The sequence below is a fragment of the Acipenser ruthenus genome, chromosome 5 (assembly GCF_902713425.1).
Source record: "Acipenser ruthenus chromosome 5, fAciRut3.2 maternal haplotype, whole genome shotgun sequence".
Classification (NCBI taxonomy): Eukaryota; Metazoa; Chordata; class Actinopteri; order Acipenseriformes; family Acipenseridae; genus Acipenser; species Acipenser ruthenus.
This window is the reverse complement of record NC_081193.1, coordinates 87,727,506-87,752,156: the sequence shown is the minus strand read 5'-3', so window position 1 is coordinate 87,752,156 and position 24,651 is coordinate 87,727,506. Positions and strand designations below refer to the sequence as shown.

Here is a 24,651-nt window from a genome sequence, read left to right as displayed (position 1 = left end):
ACACACTGAGTGGAGCGATTAAAGTTTAAGGAAACTGGGGACCACTAAAAGTTTGTGACGCAAAAGTGGCCAACATTGATGGCTGGTAAAACGACAAAATAATAATGTCTGCGGAGACCAGCATCCTGCCAAATGGCGACCACAGTCCCGGGCAAACTGCTTTGGTAAGTATTTTAAACTTGTGATTATTATTATTATTATTATTATTATTATTATTATTATTATTATTATTATTATTGTGTTGTCATTCAGTGTTTATTTAGTTTTACCAACGCTCTGTTGGTACCTTGTTCAGCACCAGCAACTAACTGGTCAGTGAAAGTTATCAATATAATGCTGTGATTCCATTGGAAGGCAACCCGGGTCAAAAACGCGTTATTTAGTACACCTTTCAAACATCTAGACTTGTACACCTTCTAATTTGACTTTAGTAGGCCCTACGTGTTGCAATTCTAATTAATTTCGCCAATCAAATCACTGAAATTGAGAACCAGTTAATTTAATGAAAATAGTATGTGCAATAAATTATCCAATTAAAAATCAGCTTACATCTGCCATTCCCGCCCAATTCGTGGCGGTATATGGACTTGGCATTGGGTAGTCTATATTAGTGAACGATGGATAGACCCAGACCATCTGAGACGAGCATCAACCGGCGGTTTAATTTAGTGGTAAATCCTCTGTAACTAATATGTAATTTTAAACAAGCGTAGCAAGATGTGACATTGGACCTAATACTATGTTAACTCAGTATCGTAGTGTACAACTGAAATAAATATAATTTAAAAAAATAAAACGATTGTTTACATTGTTAATACAAAAAGTATTTTGCATTAGTCTGGCTCAAAAAGTCGGCCGCACTCAGCAAATATATATCTGCATCGTAGAAGAAAATCCTAATTTTCCTTATTTTTGATTGTTTTAAGTGTATTTTCATGTCTGAAATGAAAAGATGTTTATCCCGAAGCTGATTGGCTACTTTTGTAATTACGCTGCATTACTGTAAAATGACCAGCCCCTACTTACCACTGTAAAATGACCAGCCCTAAGTAAAAAGTGCGTAGTTAATTTACATTTATTTAGAACACATACTATTTTATGTATTCTGACTGGTCCAAATCAATATGTGTACTACATATTTTAAACATGTACTTTATAACCAGATGGCCTTGCATGTGAATGACTACTGCACAAATCACTGAAGAAGACAAACTGCAGTTCAACCACAAAATCGTATATGTTTACAATGTTAAATAACCCAATTTGTTGTTCATCAGTTAAAGTCACATACAATTGCTGAATTGTGATAAAAAAATTATATTAAAAGAAAACAAATTATATAGAAAACAAGGAAACGCCCATCTGAACGGGGTACGATGTGCTGAGTTTGATTTCTGTTCAGAAAACAAGGAAACGTCCATCTGAACGGGGTACGATGTGCTGGGTTTGATTTCTGTTCAGAAAACAAGGAAACGCCCATCTGAACGGGGTACGATGTGCTGGGTTTGATTTCTGTTCAGAAAACAAGGAAACGCCCATCTGAACGGGGTAGGATGTGCTGAGTTTGATTTCTGTTCAGAAAACAAGGAAACGCCCATCTGAACGGGGTAGGATGTGCTGAGTTTGATTTCTGTTCAGAAAACAAGGAAACGTCCATCTGAACGGGGTACGATGTGCTGGGTTTGATTTCTGTTCAGAAAACAAGGAAACGCCAATCTGAACGGGGTACGATGTGCTGAGTTTGATTTCAGCTCAGAAAACAAGGAAACGCCCATCTGAACGGGGTACGATGTGCTGAGTTTGATTTCTGTTCAGAAAACAAGGAAACGTCCATCTGAACGGGGTAGGATGTGCTGAGTTTGATTTCTGTTCAGAAAACAAGGAAACGTCCATCTGAACGGGGTACGATGTGCTGAGTTTGAGTTCAGCTCAGAAAACAAGGAAACGCCCATCTGAACGGGGTACGATGTGCTGAGTTTGGCCCTTAAAGTTCTTTTTAATATAATTTTTTTCACAATTCAGCAAATCTATGTGACTTTGACTGATGAGCAACAAATTGAGTTATCTAAAATTGTAAACATATACTATTTTGAGGGTGATCTGCAGTGTGTCTTGTTTGTAGTGATTTGTGCAGTCATCAATCACAGCACTTGTGACTCAATGTTAATTAGAGCCTTGTATGGTTGGAGATCTACTTTTAAAAGGTCTCAATATATCTTTTAAAATTATTACCATAAGAGATGTGTATTTTAAGTGCAATAGGGTTTAAAGGTATGGGGCTATACTAAGATCACAACGATAAATCTGAGCAGTATTTTTGTTAGTTTGTTTTTGCCGATCGCTGTGTTAGCTAGTTAATAAATGCTTTTCATTTTTCTTGACTGTTCTACCCATCGACCCTGCATGTCTTGGATGGTATCAACAAAGGTGTTTATTTTGTGTCGTTTATTTATTTTACTGATACTGAGAAATAACTGCATTTTATAAATGCAATGTGTTCTGAGTGTATTGAACCCAACGTTGTTTAAACAAAAGTCAAATCCAGGGGGAAAAAAACACACTAAAGATCTGCCAAAAATATTACTATTTTTATATTTATTTTAAATTTTAAATAATGGTAATTACCTTTTATCTTTTAAAAAAAAGTCCACGTAAGAGATATAAAGTCCACGTAGGAGATATAAAGTCCACGTAGGAGATATAAAGTGCTATGTAGGAGATGTAAAGTCCACGTAGGAGATATAAAGTGCTATGTAGGAGATATAAAGTCCACGTAAGAAATATAAAGTCCACGTAGGAGATATAAAGTCCACGTAGGAGATATAAAGTCCACGTAGGAGATATAAAGTCAATGTAAGAGATATAAAGTGCTATGTAGGAGATATAAAGTCCACGTAAGAGATATAAAGTCCACGTAGGAGATATAAAGTCCACGTAGGAGATATAAAGTCCACGTAAGAGATATAAAGTCCACGTAGGAGATATAAAGTCCACGTAGGAGATATAAAGTCCACGTAGGAGATATAAAGTCAATGTAAGAGATATAAAGTGCTATGTAGGAGATATAAAGTCCACGTAAGAGATATAAAGTCCACGTAGGAGATATAAAGTCCACGTAGGAGATATAAAGTCCACGTAAGAGATATAAAGTCCACGTAAGAGATATAAAGTCCACGTAGGAGATATAAAGTGCTATGTAAGAGATATAAAGTCCACGTAGGAGATATAAAGTCCACGTAGGAGATATAAAGTCCACGTAAGAGATATAAAGTCCACGTAGGAGATATAAAGTCCACGTAGGAGATATAAAGTCCACGTAAGAGATATAAAGTCCACGTAAGAGATATAAAGTCCACGTAGGAGATATAAAGTGCTATGTAAGAGATATAAAGTCCACGTAGGAGATATAAAGTCCACGTAGGAGATATAAAGTCCACGTAAGAGATATAAAGTCCACGTAAGAGATATAAAGTCCACATAGGAGATATAAAGTCCACGTAGGAGATATAAAGTGCTATGTAAGAGATATAAAGTCCACGTAGGAGATATAAAGTCCACGTAGGAGATATAAAGTGCTATGTAAGAGATATAAAGTCCACGTAAGAGATATAAAGTCCACGTAAGAGATATAAAGTCCACGTAGGAGATATAAAGTCCACGTAGGAGATATAAAGTGCTATGTAGGAGATATAAAGTCCACGTAAGAGATATAAAGTCCACGTAGGAGATATAAAGTGCTATGTAAGAGATATAAAGTCCACGTAGGAGATATAAAGTCCACGTAAGAGATATAAAGTCCACGTAGGAGATATAAAGTGCTATGTAAGAGATATAAAGTCCACGTAGGAGATATAAAGTGCTGTGTAGGAGATATAAAGTCCACGTAAGAGATATAAAGTCCACGTAGGAGATATAAAGTGCTATGTAAGAGATATAAAGTCCACGTAGGAGATATAAAGTCCACGTAAGAGATATAAAGTCCACGTAGGAGATATAAAGTGCTATGTAAGAGATATAAAGTCCACGTAAGAGATATAAAGTCCACGTAGGAGATATAAAGTCCACGTAAGAGATATAAAGTCCACGTAAGAGATATAAAGTCCACGTAGGAGATATAAAGTGCTATGTAAGAGATATAAAGTCCACGTAGGAGATATAAAGTCCACGTAAGAGATATAAAGTCCACGTAGGAGATATAAAGTGCTATGTAAGAGATATAAAGTCCACGTAGGAGATATAAAGTCCACGTAGGAGATATAAAGTCCACGTAAGAGATATAAAGTCCACGTAAGAGATATAAAGTCCACGTAGGAGATATAAAGTGCTATGTAAGAGATATAAAGTCCACGTAGGAGATATAAAGTCCACGTAGGAGATATAAAGTCCACGTAAGAGATATAAAGTCCACGTAAGAGATATAAAGTCCACATAGGAGATATAAAGTCCACGTAGGAGATATAAAGTGCTATGTAAGAGATATAAAGTCCACGTAGGAGATATAAAGTCCACGTAGGAGATATAAAGTGCTATGTAAGAGATATAAAGTCCACGTAAGAGATATAAAGTCCACGTAAGAGATATAAAGTCCACGTAGGAGATATAAAGTCCACGTAGGAGATATAAAGTGCTATGTAGGAGATATAAAGTCCACGTAAGAGATATAAAGTCCACGTAGGAGATATAAAGTGCTATGTAAGAGATATAAAGTCCACGTAGGAGATATAAAGTCCACGTAAGAGATATAAAGTCCACGTAGGAGATATAAAGTGCTATGTAAGAGATATAAAGTCCACGTAGGAGATATAAAGTGCTGTGTAGGAGATATAAAGTCCACGTAAGAGATATAAAGTCCACGTAGGAGATATAAAGTGCTATGTAAGAGATATAAAGTCCACGTAGGAGATATAAAGTCCACGTAAGAGATATAAAGTCCACGTAGGAGATATAAAGTGCTATGTAAGAGATATAAAGTCCACGTAAGAGATATAAAGTCCACGTAGGAGATATAAAGTGCTATGTAAGAGATATAAAGTCCACGTAGGAGATATAAAGTCCACGTAGGAGATATAAAGTCCACGTAAGAAATATAAAGTCCACGTAAGAAATATAAAGTCCACGTAGGAGATATAAAGTGCTATGTAAGAGATATAAAGTCCACGTAGGAGATATAAAGTGCTATGTAAGAGATATAAAGTCCACGTAAGAGATATAAAGTGCTATGTAAGAGATATAAAGTCCACGTAAGAGATATAAAGTCCACGTAGGAGATATAAAGTCCACGTAGGAGATATAAAGTGCTATGTAAGAGATATAAAGTCCACGTAAGAGATATAAAGTCCACGTAGGAGATATAAAGTCCACGTAAGAGATATAAAGTCCACGTAGGAGATATAAAGTCCACGTAAGAGATATAAAGTCCACGTAGGAGATATAAAGTGCTATGTAAGAGATATAAAGTCCACGTAGGAGATATAAAGTCCACGTAAGAGATATAAAGTCCACGTAGGAGATATAAAGTGCTATGTAAGAGATATAAAGTCCACGTAGGAGATATAAAGTGCTATGTAAGAGATATAAAGTGCTATGTAAGAGATATAAAGTCCACGTAGGAGATATAAAGTGCTATGTAAGAGATATAAAGTCCACGTAGGAGATATAAAGTGCTATGTAAGAGATATAAAGTCCACGTAAGAGATATAAAGTCCACGTAGGAGATATAAAGTGCTATGTAGGAGATACTTTTTTTTTAATTGGCACTAGGACACTTTCGTAGTGTACTGTTGTTGTGCAAACATTTTAATATTCTGTATATTTTTCCTTTTTTGTTATGCATTTCATGCATCAATATTGGCACTATACTCCAACAGTATAGTGAAGTTCAACAGGCGGTAAACATGTTGATTAGGCTTCATAAAGTGAAGGATCCTGAAAAGGTCAAGAAGGAGGGTCATTTGATTTGGTGTCAAATTTCGATGGCTCGCCTCAGTCACGTTTATGACATAATCTCATGTGAGGGGAGTCAGGAAATATACCCACTTCTCTTCCCTGATGAAAAACGAATGGCACTCTTATACCATTAGAGGCAGGGTCAACTGCGCATATTAACATAGCTTACATTTAGATGGTAACATTCCTATATAGAGTGAATAGGTATACTGCAAACACTATTTTATCTCCACACTTTATTATCTAGCTATAACCAGCATAACATATCCAATGCTGAGTCCTATACACACAGACAGCATGCATCTACACCTCATTTAATACAATTGTTATATATTCTATCTATCTGTTTAAATGAGGGAACACAATCACATGTACACATTTGAAAATAATGTAGATTCCACGAGTTTAAATCTCCATATTGTTTTAATGCAATGTTAAGGTCTGTAGCAACTTATGAACACAACTAATGGTTCTGAAATGTATATATTTAAAGCAAGCCTACATCAGTAGCTTATTCAATACTGTCTAGCTTCACATTGTACTGTAGGCTATATCGTTATCAGTGCATATATTGAAAGATGATATTTAAAATATATAAAAAATGTACCATTTTCTGACCTTAGACAGCTCACATTTTGGTACGCGTACCACATTCTGACAGCGTACCACTTTCTGGCCCTACACCGGTAATACTACACTGTATGATATCAGATTGAATACACTGACAAATCAGTTCTTTTACCTAATGCACCTAATATACCTCCCCCTATCCTCACTTTAGTTCTTGTAATGTTCTCACACACAGAAATACAGGCAGCGGTTATTTTCGGGCCTGGATGAAGACAGCAGCCTGTACTTCACATACTGCGGGGAGCGCAATGTGCTGGAGGTCAGGGACCTGCACTACCAGGTAAGCCAGGTGGCATTCAGACCTGTAAAGAGGCCAATGGCGGGTTAATATTTAAATGAACAGCTGTGGCAGCAGCTTGTCCTTGGCACTCCGCAAGCTTCAGTGAGTGGCCTGCTTTCTGATTCTAATTCCACTCAAGTTTGGGGAAATGTATTGCATTGTGTGTGTCAGGATATATCCTGAGATGTTTTTCAGCGCTGATTGAGGTTTCAGGAATGAGGAAAGCGATGACACTTGTGCATCCCAGCAGCAGTGAGAGAACCTGGAAGCTAGTCAGGCATAGCGCTATAGGGGAAATGCGGTTACATCTTATTAACCAAACCTGCTGTTTTCAGAGACTCTAGGGTTGGTTAGAAAGTGTCACCTGTGTGAATGCTCATTAATCTCCACCCCTGAATGCCATTCCGTGAAGAAATGGACCTCCTATATATTCTGTGTGTCAGCAAGAGTAGATAGAATTCAGTAATTAACTGCTTTGAGATCCTCGATGGAGGTTTAATTCAATTACACATTCAGGAACATGCTTGGAATAATGGTCTTGTACATTATGTTACTGTTTCAGTTACAGTATATTAATTATACCATGTGAGAGATGTCATGTAGTTGGTTGTACATTAACTGACAAAGAAAAAAACCAAAAAACAAATACATTCTTTCTAACCTTTAAACAAGATTGCATTATTCAAGTCAAGAACCTTAATGTACTCTATAATAAAATTAAGCAATGGGTTAGATAATTGTTAGGGCTAGATAATATTATTGTTAATCATTTACAGAAAAAATGTGGTGTGGCAGCAGAAGCTAATGCTGTACTGTAGATAGGTATTGCTATTACACTGTTATGCACTTATCTATATGAAGTGCATGTGAGCCAGACAGAAATAGGAAGCTCTGATATTGATCAATTTAAATACATTATAAACACAGTGCAGTGCTGGAGATAAATCAGCTGGACTGCCTTTTATTATTCATAATGCTATTACTGTACAGTGTCTGTCTCTATAGATTTTTACACATTCATAAGCACTCAATCAAATATCCAGTCATTCCTGATAAAACTTTAGTTACCAAATTAGACAGTGAATGTCTTTAATATAGTCTATAGTTTATCTCTGTTTATAAAGTACTTGAACCAACAGCTAGGAGCCCAGCCATCTAGCACCCAAATCTCTCCACTCAGCTTAAATGCCTTTCCGGAAGGACACTCACACTATTGCAATATTCCAATTCCACTTCTGTTGTTTTCTGACCAGGTGGACACAGCAGCGCAGATCCCCTGGTACGAGATGCTGTCTGAGTTTAAAATGCCGTGGGAGATGAGCAGAGAGCCCCAACCTCCCACTATTCAGAACCTGAACCTGAAAGTGAGGAGCGGTCAGATGCTGGCTGTGATCGGGAGCTCTGGTGAGCCAGCACAGTGTCCTGCCAGGAATCCTTAGAGCTTTGTTTTATTCCTCCACGATCACCAGTAACCAGTCACACATCATCCTAACACCACCATTGGATATGCATTAGAAGTCACTTCCCCATTGAAATCTATTAACAGCAGCTACAGTTATACTGTCATTGAGAGTGTGCATCTGCACGCAGAGTGTCAATGGCAAAGCATTCTCAATGTTTAAACACAACAGGTTCCATATAAACACATTCATATTGGGGTGGTGTCTGTTTTTTACAATATGTTTATAAGTGTTTGATGGCCACCTCTGATCAAGTTGAGATATTTCAATAAAGAAAGCAACACATAGTGGATGACAAAATAAACTTCACTCAATTGTGTGTTTGAAACGCACATAGAGCCAGAGTTTCCAGGCATTATATTATATGTACTGGTTTTGTAACATTTACAAGCATATTTCACTTTTAAAAAAAAACTGAAGCATGATATTGCCCATGATAAAACTGGCCCATACTGGGGTTTTTTTATACGTAGATGGATGTTTCTATGACAGTTTGTGACACTTAAAACATGTCAGCGACTTGTTGAATTGCAGATTGTCACAACAAAGAATCCCCCTTTACAAAAAATAAAATAAAATTACTACTACTAATAGATCTATGAGCACTGGCCTGATCTGCTGTTATACAAGCTTCCTTCTAGTTTCCAGGGATAGAAATAAGACTCCTATTGCATAGCAGTTTCACCCATTCCAGGTTTCACTCGGAGCTTGATTAGCCAGGAATGGATCAAACTGCTATGCAATGGGAGTCTTATTTCCATCCCTGAGTTATATTAGTTTTTAAAGCGAAATAGAAACAACACCCATAACTTCATGGAGTCTCGGAATACTAGAAAGTAGTTCTGCAAAAAAACTGCTGTGTTTCATATAAGTCTGTGTTAAGACCCTTTAATCAGTCAACTCCACCGCTGTGTGATTCATAACTCCTAGGCTGTGGGAAGACTTCCCTGCTTGACATCATCACCTGCAGAGACGAGGGAGGGAAGGTCAAGGCTGGACAGATCCTGATCAACGGGAAGCCGAGCACGCCGCAGCTGGTGAAGAAGTGCATTGCACATGTGCGACAGGACGAGCGCCTGCTACCCAACCTGACCGTGCGCGAGACCTTATCCTTCGTGGCCAGACTGCGCCTCCCCACCCACTTCTCAGATACACAGCGGGAACAGAGGGTAACTATCGGCCTGTGGTTGCAGGGGCTCCCTCCTTACAAGGGCTGTAAAACACACCGAGGAGGGGGAGGGTTAGGGTAGACTGACACACACCTCCACTCTTATGAATCGGTGCATTGAAAGATTCAGTATTCCTAAATCCACAAATGCACATCTTGTGTCTCAACCACTGTATGAAAGAGCCAGTCTTGTTTGCAGCAGTTACAGAGCTTGTAACCTAGTCTCACCTGCAGGGGTCAGGCTGCGTAGCAGCTGTGCATCCACATCACACACATGTGTTCTTATATTTATCATTGAATTGACTGACTCATGTATAAATGTCAGAGCTAAGATCTCCCTTTCTCTCTGCTTGATCCTCAGGTGGAGGATGTGATTGCGGAGCTCCGGCTGCGACAGTGCGCTAACACTCGAGTTGGGAACGAGTACATCCGCGGAGTGTCAGGGGGGGAGAGGAGACGGGTCAGCATCGGGGTGCAGCTGCTCTGGAACCCCGGTGAGCTTTCCACTTCACTGTCCCGTCTCTGTAGAGAGAGCCCCACAAACCCCAATGCTCGTAGCGACTGCCTGTTCCTGCTGTAGCTCAATAGTGTGTACGCACTGTAGTGTGCATAGCTTGGTATGGGTATCAGAGATACACTGTAGCTCAATAGTGTGTACGCACTGTAGTGTGCATAGCTTGGTATGGGTATCAGAGATACACTGTAGCTCAATAGTGTGCACGCACTGTAGTGTGCATAGCCTGGTATGGGTATCAGAGATACAGTATGTCACCTGGCAGAGGAACTAGCCTCTAGGAACTAGTTTTTATTATTAACAGTCAATGGTTTTGCAATCTGATTGAACACACGTTGTGAGCTCCAGCAATAACTACTACTAACTTGTTAAACTTTAAAATTAATTGTAACCCAAATCCTAACCAAGCACCTAACGCAATGAGGCACAGGAACAGGGCAGATTTGCTTAGTGCCAGGTCCTGTAAGTGATCCACTCTCTTCAATGACCGGATCCTGATTACAGGACAAAAATACCACAATATGATCTTTGCACCGTGTCAGTGTCTGTGGAAAGCATCTTGTTTGCAAAGCTCAAGGATCTTTGCTCTTCATTGACCTGTGGTGTCTGGGTGCAGGTATTTTAATACTGGACGAGCCGACCTCCGGACTGGACAGCTTCACAGCACACAACCTGGTCATCACGCTGTCCAGACTGGTGCGAGGAAACCGCCTAGTGCTCCTCTCCATCCACCAGCCGCGCTCCGACATCTTCCAGCTCTTCGACCTGGTGGTGCTGCTGTCCTCGGGGACCACTGTGTACTGTGGCTCGGCCAGGCACATGGTGCCCTACTTCACCGGCCTGGGCCACCCCTGCCCACGCTACTGCAACCCCGCCGACTTCTACGGTGAGTGTGGGGGAGGTGCGGCCCAAGCATGGTGATGCCAGGGCTTTACAAAAAACCCTTTCTAACCTGCTTTAACAGATCCTTCTCATTGCTCTGTAGATCTAATAGTCTTGTGACTGACACACACCCCACCTCACCTGTCTTTACTCCGCTCACATGGTTGTTATTGATGTGACTGTGTTGATGATCTTTGCAGTGGATCTGATCAGCATCGACCGGCACGATAAAGAGAAGGAGGCGGAATGCCTGGAGAGAGCCAGGGGTCTGGCTGCCTTGTTCTGGGACAGAGTGAAGGGGACTGAGGACTTCATCTGGAAGCCTGATGAATCCAGCAGCCCTGCACTGCATAGCACCACAGAGCCCATGTACTGCACTGTACTCTGCCAAACCTCCCTCTACATTAGGAACATGTGTCTGGATAAACCACTACTGTCTTAATGTTTGAACAATGGCACTGTGTGCTATTAGCACACAGTAAAAGCACCCAATAAACACCTGAAACTATAAATAACATTGAATGTATGAGCTTGTACAGTAAGCAGGCTTACTCTTTTTTTTGTATTAATTTGAAGTAAAAAAAAAAAGAAAAAAAAATATGAGTTTCACCGCTTGTGTGCAGTTCACTCTGTGTCCTTTACAATGTTTTTCACCTTGCTAGAAAAGTGAATCCATCAGCCTTAATTTAGTGTCAATTAAAAGGGGATACATGGTTTGGTCTTTGCAGGCTCTGTTCTAGTCTTTGGACATATTTGATCTTGTTTCACTTTCATTCTTCAACTGACAACGTTGTTGTTTTTTTTTTTTTTTTGTCTGCCTGTAGCTCCCCCTCAAACTCCCAGGACAATGTGATCAACGTCCAGTCGAAGCCCAAAGACCAGCTGCCAGGAGGCTTGAAACAGTTCTCCATCCTGCTCAGGTACTTCTAACACCTTGTAAGGCATCCACAGAGTCGCCAGGGCAAGGGTTATGAAGGAAAACATGGAATTAACTACACTGTTACGCTATAAGGATGAGACCAGACCATGTTTCAAGTTGTAACAATGTTAACCATTTATTAGTTTGAAATACCCACGTTACATTCTACATTGAACGTTATTGTTTAGATACATTACGTGCCACTAGCATTGACAGAGATTAGATTACCTGAACCCCTGGAGAGACAGCCTCAGACTGACACATTGATGGTCCACGTTGATTCCTGGAGGTATTGGAGCTTCTCTGTCTGTGTCGACTCCATGCCTGGTATTTATACCATATTGGCTCAGGACATATGTGACTACAGTTTGTTTTTGTTATCTTACTAATTATCAGTAGAAATTAGCCATTCAGCCGTTACTCCATTCAAGTGCAACAAACCACTAACTACACTATTTTACAAGGTTCCTGTGGTTAATTGTTTGCCATATTTTCCTTTTCCATACATTTCTGCACATGCCTTATCTCTCCAATCATTCTAAGCTAAGTTACCTTAGCAACTGTACTTATGCCAGTCACCTCCAGCAAACTGGTTTAACATTTCCAATACATGTTACGCTCATATGATTACCAGCACATGTTACTCTCATATGATTACCAATACATTTTCATCCTACTTCTGTGTGTGAAGGACATTGATGATGGGTAGACAGCATGCTACAGATTGAACACTGGAGATCCTGGGATAGACTCTCCACTGAACTATGAGGCACTGTTAAAAGTGTATCAGAATGAATTTACTGTTGTTCTTCTTATTCTTTTACATACAGGGAATGAGTGTTTCTGATTCCGTCTGCACTATGTGTAGCATCTTTATCATCGCAGTCTGCATTGCTGTATGTGTGTAAACATTTGAAAAACAAAAGTTCACATTTTAAGTTTTGAGATTCCTCCCAAAAGAATCAATTACAAAAGGATGTTGGTGTAGTAAAGTGTCCACGTTTCTTGTGGTGCAGGCGCCACGTCTCCAATGATTTCCGGGACCTGGCCACGCTGCTGATCCACGGCTTCGAGGCGCTGCTCATGTCCCTGCTCATTGGCTTCCTGTACTTCGGGGCGGCAGAGACCAAGCTCTCTATCCAGGACACCGTGGCTCTGCTCTACATGATCGTAGCGCTCACCCCCTTCGCTGTGGTGCTGGACGTCATCGCCAAGTGTGAGTGGAGGCGCAGTCAGCGTGGGGGGTTTGTGTGTGATGGCTTTCAGTGGAGATGCAGTCAGCGTGGGGGGTTTGTGTGTGATGGCTTTCAGTGGAGATGCACTCAGCGGGGGGTTTGTGTGTGATGGCTTTCAGTGGAGATGCAGTCAGCGTGGGGGGTTCGTGTGTGATGGCTTTCAGTGGAGATGCAGTCAGCGGGGGGTTTGTGTGTGATGGCTTTCAGTGGAGATGCAGTCAGCGTGGGGGGTTTGTGTGTGATGGCTTTCAGTGGAGATGCAGTCAGCGTGGGGGGTTTGTGCGTGATGGCTTTCAGTGGAGATGCAGTCAACGTGGGGGGTTTGTGTGTGATGGCTTTCAGTGGACATGCAGTCAGCGGGGGGTTTGTGTGTGATGGCTTTCAGTGGACATGCAGTCAGCGTGGGGGGTTTGTGTGTGATGGCTTTCAGTGGAGATGCAGTCAGCGTGGGGGGTTTGTGTGTGATGGCTTTCAGTGGAGATGCAGTCAGCGTGGGGGGTTTGTGCGTGATGGCTTTCAGTGGAGATGCAGTCAGCGTGGGGGGTTTGTGTGTGATGGCTTTCAGTGGAGATGCAGTCAGCGTGGGGGGTTTGTGTGTGATGGCTTTCAGTGGAGGCGCAGTCAGCGTGGGGGGTTCGTGTGTGATGGCTTTCAGTGGAGATGCAGTCAGCGGGGGGTTTGTGTGTGATGGCTTTCAGTGGAGATGCAGTCAGCGTGGGGGGTTTGTGCGTGATGGCTTTCAGTGGAGATGCAGTCAACGTGGGGGGTTTGTGTGTGATGGCTTTCAGTGGAGGCGCAGTCAGCGTGGGGGGTTTGTGTGTGATGGCTTTCAGTGGAGATGCAGTCAGCGTGGGGGGTTTGTGTGTGATGGCTTTCAGTGGAGATGCAGTCAGCGGGGGGTTTGTGTGTGATGGCTTTCAGTGGAGGCGCAGTCAGCGTGGGGGGTTTGTGTGTGATGGCTTTCAGTGGAGGCGCAGTCAGCGTGGGGGGTTTGTGTGTGATGGCTTTCAGTGGAGATGCAGTCAGCGTGGGGGGTTTGTGTGTGATGGCTTTCAGTGGAGGCGCAGTCAGTGTGGGGGGTTTGTGTGTGATGGCTTTCAGTGGAGGCGCAGTCAGCGTGGGGGGTTTGTGTGTGATGGCTTTCAGTGGAGGCGCAGTCAGCGTGGGGGGTTTGTGTGTGATGGCTTTCAGTGGAGATGCAGTCAGCGTGGGGGGTTTGTGTGTGATGGCTTTCAGTGGAGATGCAGTCAGCGTGGGGGGTTTGTGTGTGATGGCTTTCAGTGGAGATGCAGTCAGCGTGGGGGGTTTGTGCGTGATGACTTTCAGTGGAGATGCAGTCAGCGTGGGGGGTTTGTGCGTGATGGCTTTCAGTGGAGATGCAGTCAGCGTGGGGGGTTTGTTCGTGATGGCTTTCAGTGGAGGCGCAGTCAGCGGGGGGTTTGTGCGTGATGGCTTTCAGTGGAGATGCAGTCAGCGTGGGGGGTTTGTGTGTGATGACTTTCAGTGGAGATGCAGTCAGCGTGGGGGGTTTGTGTGTGATGGCTTTCAGTGGAGATGCAGTCAGCGTGGGGGGTTTGTGCGTGATGACTTTCAGTGGAGATGCAGTCAGCGTGGGGGGTTTGTGCGTGATGGCTTTCAGTGGAGATGCAGTCAGCGTGGGGGGTTTGTGTGTGATGGCTTTCAGTGGAGATGCAGTCAGAGTTGGGGGTTTGTGCGTGATGGCTTTCAGTGGAGATGCAGTCAGCGTGGGGGGTTTGTGTGTGATGGCTTTCAGTGGAGATGCAGTCAACGTGGGGGTTTGTGCGTGATGGCTTTCAGTGGAGATGCAGTCAACGTGGGGGTTTGTGCGTGATGGCTTTCAGTGGAGATGCAGTCAGCGTGGGGGGTTTGTGTGTGATGGCTTTCAGTGGAGATGCAGTCAGTGTTGTGTGTAACAACTCATGCCTACCAGTTATGATGCATTCAGTTAGTTACAGGGTTTGTTGTGAGTATCGCTAGATCCCTTTCAGTTGGCATAATTCTCTGCAGCCACAGCCCCCCCCCCCATCATCTACCAGTCTCATCTGTCCCCATGGAGAAGGATGAGGGGGGTCCCATGTGACACAGTGGTCCTTGAATTCCAGATTGCAGATTTTGGAATACAATTATTTGAGTAGCCAGGCATTGAAACTTCTTGAAACTCTGTGCACTTTCCAATTGTTTGCAGCTTACTAACAGCTAACTGCTGTATGGCTGTGGAGCGCCTCTGAATAACATTGCTTCATGGTGCTCCGACTTTGTTTCCTTATGCTGTAGTTCCCAATATACTGTAATGGGTAATAGAGACAAATGGCTTTGATAGAAAACCTTGCATGCACAGCCACTCTGTCTTTGGTCCACGCACAAAGAAATTGGATAATTCTGCTCTTCTGTTTCGCAGTGGTCTGTTCTGCAGTGGTTTGTTCTGCAGGTTTTTCTTTGTCTTTTAAAAGAATCCCTTTGTTTCCAGGCCATTCAGAGCGAGCACTGATTTATCATGAACTGCAAGACGGGATGTATTCTGTCACCGCGTATTTCTTTGCTAAGGTAATGTTCCTTCTTTTTTTTTAAGAGACACAAAGGATAATATCATACCTTTGTGTTTCTCCATACCTCGAAAAGAACAGCATGGATGCAAATACCCTTATGTTTATAAGCTTCAAAAGGAAAGTGGTTTTGTTTGGACAGGATGGTGCTAAACAGAATTGTGACTCCCTGCATTTCTCATGCAGGGTTTCATCTGCTCGCTGCGGCCCATGCTGTCTCTTAGACAGAGCAATACGAGACACTCCAACAGTGAAGATTACTGTAAAGATGAACTCAGCATTGTCATTGAAACACAATACATATTCACATACATTTTAAGGAAAGTGTGGAGGAATGCTTTCAGCACCAAAGCCCAACCCTCGCAACAATCTCACATGCTGCCTATTTTTCCATTGCTGTTCACAACATACTTAACTGCTCTTTCTATTGTCTACATAGACTGAGCTCCAAAGATATCATGCCCACACTAGACACTGTGGGCTTTATTTTCCAGTGTGCACCAATGAAAAAGAATGACTCGCTTTGTTCAGTAAGATCAAAAATAGATGCGCAACTCCTCCATACTTTCCTTTTACTCTAAATAACATGTAACTACATAGTGCACTAAACAGGGCTGCTAGTCTTCAAATACATGAAACAAATCTTAACAGCTCATAATATTGTACTATTTTAATCCAGGTATTACAGCCATACTATTGAAAAGTATGGCCGGTGAATGCTCTCCTTACACACAGTACCTTACCCGGGATGAAATCATTTAGAGAAAACATTTAGATAAACTGCTTTTTGCAAAAGCAAAAGGGCTTTACTTAATACTAGTCTCATAGACTTCTTGAATGTTCTGCTGCACCAAAAACAAAAGGTACTTGTTGGACTTAATCCTACGAATGTCAGGCTGTCATAATAGTTAAATGAAAGAGTCACAGACACTGCAGGATACTGCAGCTTGATGAACTACCTTTCTCACCGGGAGTGCAATTTATTACAAAAAATTAGAAAATGTGTAAAATAGCTTCTTTCTCGAATTATGTTTGGGCAATGATTTGAGTTTGCACAGAGTATGTGATGCTATATCTGGAGTGCTAGAATGGGACAGATAAGTACCCCCCCCCCCCCCCCCCCCCCCTCCCCCCGCAAGGTTCTGCTAAACATCGGGAATGGATGTCTGGAGTCTGTTTGGTTTGTCAGCAACTGTATGTTTTATACTCTTGCCAAAACCCCATTGTGTTCTGGTGGATACAGCTTAGCTAACACCTGCTATCAGTGTTGGGTTATTGTGCACATTGAGTTCCCCTTCTCTCATCTCCCCAGTCACCAGTCTCTTCTGCTTGCCAGCAGACTGATCATTAGAGTTGTCTTCTGAGCTGTAGCCACAGCGAGTTGTAGAAAGCACAATTTGGCTGAGGGAATCTTTCATCAGTTCAACAATAGTTTGGTGCAGACTACAGACTGCAGAGTTTCAGCTAAATCCCTTTATTCTGGGGAAAGTATAACATCTATCTGCAATGGACACGTTTGGCCACTGGATGTCACTGTTGCTCTACTTAAACGTGTCAGCCAAAGAATGGTCATGTTTGACAAACATTCACTTCAGTCCCCTTACATACGCAGAGCAAACACACAAATGTCACGACCATATATGTGTGTGGCTCCTTGTACATGAGAGCAGTGTGAGAACATGAACAGTTTGGAATAATGTGTTTACATCCAAGGGAAGAACAACAGCAAGTTTAATGCGCTATATGTACTGTACAGTGTGTAGCTTTGAGAATTGAGAAATATACTGTTTTAGTTTATTTAGACTTTAAAATATTGTGTTGTTCATATAGTCTGGCTTTATAAATTAGTTTCTGAAAGCCTTGATTTAATTACTGCCTTGAGTGAGCTACCAAAGATCCTTCAGGAAGAGCTTTTAAAATACTTTTATTATGGTCAAGAATACACATGCAACAGTGAAAAAATCCTCAAGGAACTCTAACCAGACTGTGTTGCCCTTATAAAGGTTTCCCCTAGTAAATGCACAGCAAAGTGTGATAAAACATACAGTAGGTAAGCATTGTATATACCAGAGAGGTACAGTATGATACAGCATATTTAAAAAAGAACATGGCAAACCATGGTGCTCATTGATAAATGCACAGTATGACCATGGGAAAGCTGCTAACTGTGTGTGACTGTAGGTCCTGGGCGAGCTCCCTGAGCACTGTGTCTTCACCCTGGTGTACGCGCTGCCCATCTACTGGCTGGCAGGGCTGAACCCGGCGCCCGGGCCCTTCTTCATGAACCTGATGCTGGTGTGGCTCGTGGTCTACTGCAGCAGAGCCATGGCGCTGTTCGTGGCAGCGCTCCTGCCCACGCTGCAGACCTCCGCCTTCCTGGGCAACTCACTCTTCACCGTCTTCTACCTGACAGGAGGCTTCATCATCAGTATGGAGAACATGTGGACAGGTGAGAGAGACAGAGATGGACAGAGAGAGAGAGAGAGAGGGACCGAGAGAGAGAGACAGACAGAGGGACAGAGACAGACAGGGAGTGACAGAGACAGACAGAGAGAGACTAAGAACAAAGAAGCTGCAGGCACTGAAAACCAGAAAAGCCTGCGGCCCTGACAGCATCAGCACTGAGATGCTCAAACACAGCAGCCCTAAATTACAGGAGGCGATGCTTAAATTGTTCAACATGGTACTAAGTACTGGTTACTTCCCTGACATCTGGAACCAAGGGCTTATATCCCCAATTCACAAGCGTGGAGACAAATTCGACCCCAACAACTACCGAGGCATCTGTGTGAGCAGTAACCTGGGGAAGGTATTCTGCAGTATCATTAACGCCCGGATACTGGCCTTCCATACCGAACACAATGTCCTGAGTAAGAGTCAAATTGGATTCCTACCAAATCACCGCACAACAGATCATATTTACACCCTACACACCCCAATAAACAAACACGTACACCAAAAAAATAAAGGCAAAATTTTCACCTGCTTCATTGACTTTAAAAAAGCATTTGATTCTATTTGGCATGAAGGTTTATATTACAGAATTCTTCAAAGTGGTGTAGGGGGTAAAATCTATGATATAATAAAATCAATGTACACAGAAAACAAATGTGCAGTCAAAATTGGCAACAAAAGAACTGATTTCTTCACTCGGGTGGGGGGTGAGGCAGGGCTGCAGTCTGAGTCCAACACTGTTCAATATTTATATTAACGAGTTGGCTACGATGTTGGAGCAGTCTGCAGACCCCGGCCTTACTCTACACGACACAGAAGTCAAGTTCCTGCTCTATGCAGATGACCTGGTCCTGCTGTCGCCCACAGAGCAGGGGCTGCAGCGGAACCTGGCACTGCTGGAGCAGTACTGTCAGACCTGGGCCCTGGCAGTAAACTTTAAAAAGACCAAAATAATGATTTTTCAAAAAAAGGCCAGAACTCAGGGAAACGGATACCACTTCACCCTAAACAACACTACACTAGAACACACCTCAGACTACACTTACCTGGGCCTGACTATCAGTGCGTCAGGGAGCTTTAACCTGGCAGTGAATGCACTCAAAGAAAAAGCCAGAAGAGCTTTCTATGCCATCAAAAGAAGATTCTATAAAATAAATATTCCTATCAAAATATGGCTAAAATTAATTGACAGTGTCATCCAGCCCATTGCGCTGTATGGTAGTGAGATATGGGGTCCACTCAGTCAACAGGACTACACTAAATGGGACAAACACCCAATCGAAACCCTGCATCCTGAACTCTACAAAAACATCCTACAGGTGCAAAGAAAAACACCAAATCATGCATGCAGGGCAGAATTAGGCCGTTACCCAACACTCATAAATATAAAGAAAAGAGCACTAAAGTTTTGGATGTACCTAAAGAAAAGTGAATCAGACTCCCTCCAGTATGAGGCCATGCAAACCCAAGAGCTCAGCCCTGAAGAGTCCTCTAAGCCAGCTGGCCCTGAAGCTCACTGCATTGAACCCAACTAATAATACTAAAACAAACCAGCTTCAGGTCAGCACTGCTTACCAGCCCCCAATCAGAGTCAACCAAATTATAAAACTAACCAAAAACTGCTATCTGAAACATTGGGACACAGAAACAAAATCTCAAAATAAACTGGATTGTTATCGGGCCCTAAAAAGAGATTACACTCTGGCAGAGTATCTCTTTACTGTCAGAGATACAAAGCAGAGACAGATCCTGACCAAGTACAGGCTCAGTGACCACAGCCTGGCCATTGAGAAAGGCCGTCACTGGCAGACCTGGCTTCCTAAAGAAGAAAGACTCTGTGGTCACTGTGAGACAGGAGAGGTCGAGACAGAGATGCACTTCCTTCTTCCTTCTTCAATGTAAGAAAATAGACAAACTTATTTTAAAAAATTTGCAAATTCCCTCCCAAATTTCCCAAACATGACCAACCCTGAAAAAGTCCCAATCCTCCTGGGAGAGGAGGGAAGCACAGCCCAACTAGCAGCCCAGTATGTGTCTGCATGTCACAGACTGAGGGACACACAATGAGAGCTCTGCACAGAGACACACACACTTATGTATATACAGTATGTATGTTGTTTTGTATGTAGGCATGTATGTATTATGTAAATACTTATTGTCCTGATACATGTTTATTGTTAGTAGTGATGTTTTTTTTTTTTACTGTACTTTATAAATCAGTTATATATTTATGATGCATTGTATATATACATGTATGTATTGTATAATTGCTTTGGCAACACCTGCTATTGTAAGTCATGCCAATAAAGCACCATTGAATTGAATTGAATTGAATTGAGCCAGAGAGGGACAGAGAGAGAGAGAGAGACAGAGACCTTGCATAAGGGGATAACCGTAGCAATAGCAATGATCACAAGTCAGGACCTGCTTCTCTCTTGCAGTGGCGTCCTGGTTCTCCGAGATCTCCTTCATGAGGTGGGGCTTGGAGGGGATGATGCAGGTCCAGTTCAAAGGGCTCAAGTACACGGTGGCCTTAGGAAACTTCACCATCCAGATTGATGGCACCAGTGTAAGTACTGCTGTATAATAATGTACGCGGTGCCCTTAGGAAACTCCACCAGCCAGATCAAATGGCAGAGTAAGTACTGCTGTATAATAATGTACGCAGTGCCCTTAGGAAACTCCACCAGCCAGATCAAATGGCAGAGTAAGTACTGCTGTATAATAATGTACACGGTGCCCTTAGGAAACTCCACCAGCCAGATCAAATGGCAGAGTAAGTACTGCTGTATGATAATGTACACGGTGCCCTTAGGAAACTCCACCAGCCAGATCAAATGGCAGAGTAAGTACTGCTGTATAATCATGTACACGATGCCCTTAGGAAACTCCACCAGCCAGATCAAATGGCAGAGTAAGTACTGCTGTATAATCATGTACACGGTGCCCTTAGGAAACTCCACCAGCCAGATCAAATGGCAGAGTAAGTACTGCTGTATAATAATGTACACGGTGCCCTTAGGAAACTCCACCAGCCAGATCAAATGGCAGAGTAAGTACTGCTGTATAATAATGTACACGGTGCCCTTAGGAAACTCCACCAGCCAGATCAAATGGCAGAGTAAGTACTGCTGTATAATAATGTACACGGTGCCCTTAGGAAACTCCACCAGCCAGATCAAATGGCAGAGTAAGTACTGCTGTATAATAATGTACACGGTGCCCTTAGGAAACTCCACCAGCCAGATCAAATGGCAGAGTAAGTACTGCTGTATAATAATGTACACGGTGCCCTTAGGAAACTCCACCAGCCAGATCAAATGGCAGTGTAAGTACTGCTGTATAATAATGTACACGGTGCCCTTAGGAAACTCCACCAGCCAGATCAAATGGCAGTGTAAGTACTGCTGTATAATAATGTACACGGTGCCCTTAGGAAACTCCACCAGCCAGATCAAATGGCAGAGTAAGTACTGCTGTATAATAATGTACATGGTGCCCTTAGGAAACTCCACCAGCCAGATCAAATGGCAGAGTAAGTACTGCTGTATAATAATGTACACGGTGCCCTTAGGAAACTCCACCAGCCAGATCAAATGGCAGTGTAAGTACTGCTGTATAATAATGTACACGGTGCCCTTAGGAAACTCCACCAGCCAGATCAAATGGCAGAGTAAGTACTGCTGTATAATAATGTACATGGTGCCCTTAGGAAACTCCACCAGCCAGATCAAATGGCAGTGTAAGTACTGCTGTATAATAATGTACACGGTGCCCTTAGGAAACTCCACCAGCCAGATCAAATGGCAGAGTAAGTACTGCTGTATAATAATGTACACGGTGCCCTTAGGAAACTCCACCAGCCAGATCAAATGGCAGTGTAAGTACTGCTGTATAATAATGTACACGGTGCCCTTAGGAAACTCCACCAGCCAGATCAAATGGCAGTGTAAGTACTGCTGTATAATAATGTACACGGTGCCCTTAGGAAACTCCACCAGCCAGATCAAATGGCAGAGTAAGTACTGCTGTATAATAATGTACATGGTGCCCTTAGGAAACTCCACCAGCCAGATCAAATGGCAGAGTAAGTACTGCTGTATAATAATGTACACGGTGCCCTTAGGAAACTCCACCAGCCAGATCAAATGGCAGTGTAAGTACTGCTGTATAATAATGTACACGGTGCCCTTAGGAAACTCCACCAGCCAGATCAAATGGCAGTGTAAGTACTGCTGTATAATAATGTACACGGTGCCCTTAGGAAACTCCACCAGCCAGATCAAATGGCAGAGTAAGTACTGCTGTATAATAATGTACATGGTGCCCTTAGGAAACTCCACCAGCCAGATCAAATGGCAGAGTAAGTACTGCTGTATAATAATGTACACGGTGCCCTTAGGAAACTCCACCAGCCAGATCAAATGGCAGAGTAAGTACTGCTGTATAATAATGTACACGGTGCCCTTAGGAAACTCCACCAGCCAGATCAAATGGCAGTGTAAGTACTGCTGTATAATAATGTACACGGTGCCCTTAGGAAACTCCACCAGCCAGATCAAATGGCAGAGTAAGTACTGCTGTATAATAATGTACATGGTGCCCTTAGGAAACTCCACCAGCCAGATCAAATGGCAGAGTAAGTACTGCTGTATAATAATGTACACGGTGCCCTTAGGAAACTCCACCAGCCAGATCAAATGGCAGTGTAAGTACTGCTGTATAATAATGTACACGGTGCCCTTAGGAAACTCCACCAGCCAGATCAAATGGCAGAGTAAGTACTGCTGTATAATAATGCTGCTTTCCTGGAGTTGCGATTTTATATACATTTGCAACAGGTATATTTGGAGTACAACAAAGGTATTTGTGGAGACACCTTTTAATAGGATTTATTAAATACAGTAAGTAAATAAAATACACTGGCTTTTGAGACCACAAAGGCCTGAATCCGGACCCAACTTGAAACATCTCCTCATGTTCATAAACTCTCTTATGTTCTATGTTCTTACAGTACAGTGCAGCCTCAGAAAATTACTAAAAAAAACCTTTGTTGTACTTCTCATATTTGGACCAGCATGGCTTATCCTACTCTGCAAACAGATCTATTTGTGACTCATAGCATTAAAAATATTTAAAGAGCACAAAGAACCCCCTACCTAAGCGGAGCTGTGTTTGAAATCCCCCCTAAGCGGAGGTGTGTTTGAAATCTCCCCTAAGCGGAGGTGTGTTTGAAATCTCCCCTAAGCGGAGGTGTGTTTGAAATCTCCCCTAAGCGGAGCTGTGTTTGAAATCCCCCCTAAGCAGAGCTGCGTTTGAAATCTCCCCTAAGCTGAGCTGTGTTTGAAATCCCCCCTAAGCGGAGCTGTGTTTGAAATCCCCCCTAAGCGGAGCTGTGTTTGAAATCCCCCCTAAGCAGAGCTGTGTTTGAAATCTCCCCTAAGCGGAGGTGTGTTTGAAATCCCCCCTAAGCGGAGGTGTGTTTGAAATCCCCCCTAAGCGGAGCTGTGTTTGAAATCCCCCCTAAGCGGAGGTGTGTTTGAAATCCCCCCTAAGCGGAGGTGTGTTTGAAATCTCCCCTAAGCGGAGGTGTGTTTGAAATCCCCCCTAAGCGGAGGTGTGTTTGAAATCCCCCCTAAGCGGAGCTGTGTTTGAAATCCCCCCTAAGCGGAGCTGTGTTTGAAATCCCCCCTAAGCGGAGGTGTGTTTGAAATCCCCCCTAAGCGGAGCTGTGTTTGAAATCCCCCCTAAGCGGAGCTGTGTTTGAAATCCCCCCTAAGCAGAGCTGTGTTTGAACAGGTGGTCGAAGCGATGGATATGAACACGGACCCGCTCTACGCCTGCTACCTCATCCTCGTTGCCATCTGCGTGGTGTTCATGAGCTTCTACTACCTGTCACTCAGGTTCATCAAACAAAAGTCCAGCCAGGACTGGTAAACAAAGGCTGGGCAACTACCTTGGCCCTGGTCTAAACTGCACTACAGCATCCCATCACCAGAGGGCAGCAGAACATTGCATATGTACAGGCAGAAACACAACCTTCAAAAGCAAACTGACTTCTATTGAGGAGTACAGGGGTGGTGGTGATGAACACGTGCATTCTGCACTACAGAGATCGCACACCAATTTGAATGTTCCTTCTAAGTCATGATTTAGAGCGCCAACAGCACACTAATCACTCAACGTTCCTGTGTAAGTAGTGCGCCTCACACTGTTCCATGTACCTGCGATGTACAGGAATTCCTTAAGGGGTGTTACAAAGTAACGGATGATATATTTACACTGTCAAACACAGAGACGAGGGTTTTGCTGTGAAATGTGAATACAAATGGCAAAATAGATAGATACTAATCAGATGGACTTCTCTAGGACAGAACACAAATGATCTAGTGATTGTTGATTGAACTGTGTCCAAGGTAGTGAGAAGTTTCATTCTTGCTTGGACAGATACAGATGCCAACCACTTTCTGAAATGGTTTTCCAGTAGATGTAATTGTTAGAAGTTCTGCCTATTGTCATTGTCTAGCAGTCCTGGGTATGAGACCTCACTGCATTGTTTTCACTGTATAAATATGTTAATAAATACATGTGACGAATGA

The 24,651-nt window shown here is 42.7% G+C and overlaps 1 protein-coding gene across 1 annotated transcript; it reads left to right on the top strand.

Moving 5' to 3' along the window:
- The first annotated feature begins 62 nt into the window (after window positions 1-62).
- On the top strand, window positions 63-24,651 carry abcg8 (ATP-binding cassette, sub-family G (WHITE), member 8). The gene is made up of 13 exons (XM_034004171.3): window positions 63-164; window positions 6,752-6,856; window positions 8,110-8,260; window positions 9,247-9,485; window positions 9,846-9,978; window positions 10,615-10,884; window positions 11,081-11,249; window positions 11,705-11,800; window positions 12,816-13,015; window positions 15,523-15,599; window positions 17,780-18,047; window positions 20,494-20,621; window positions 23,852-24,651. Exons 1-13 carry the CDS (start codon window positions 105-107, stop codon window positions 23,987-23,989), a joined length of 2,034 nt encoding a protein of 677 aa, XP_033860062.2. The 5' UTR covers window positions 63-104; the 3' UTR covers window positions 23,990-24,651.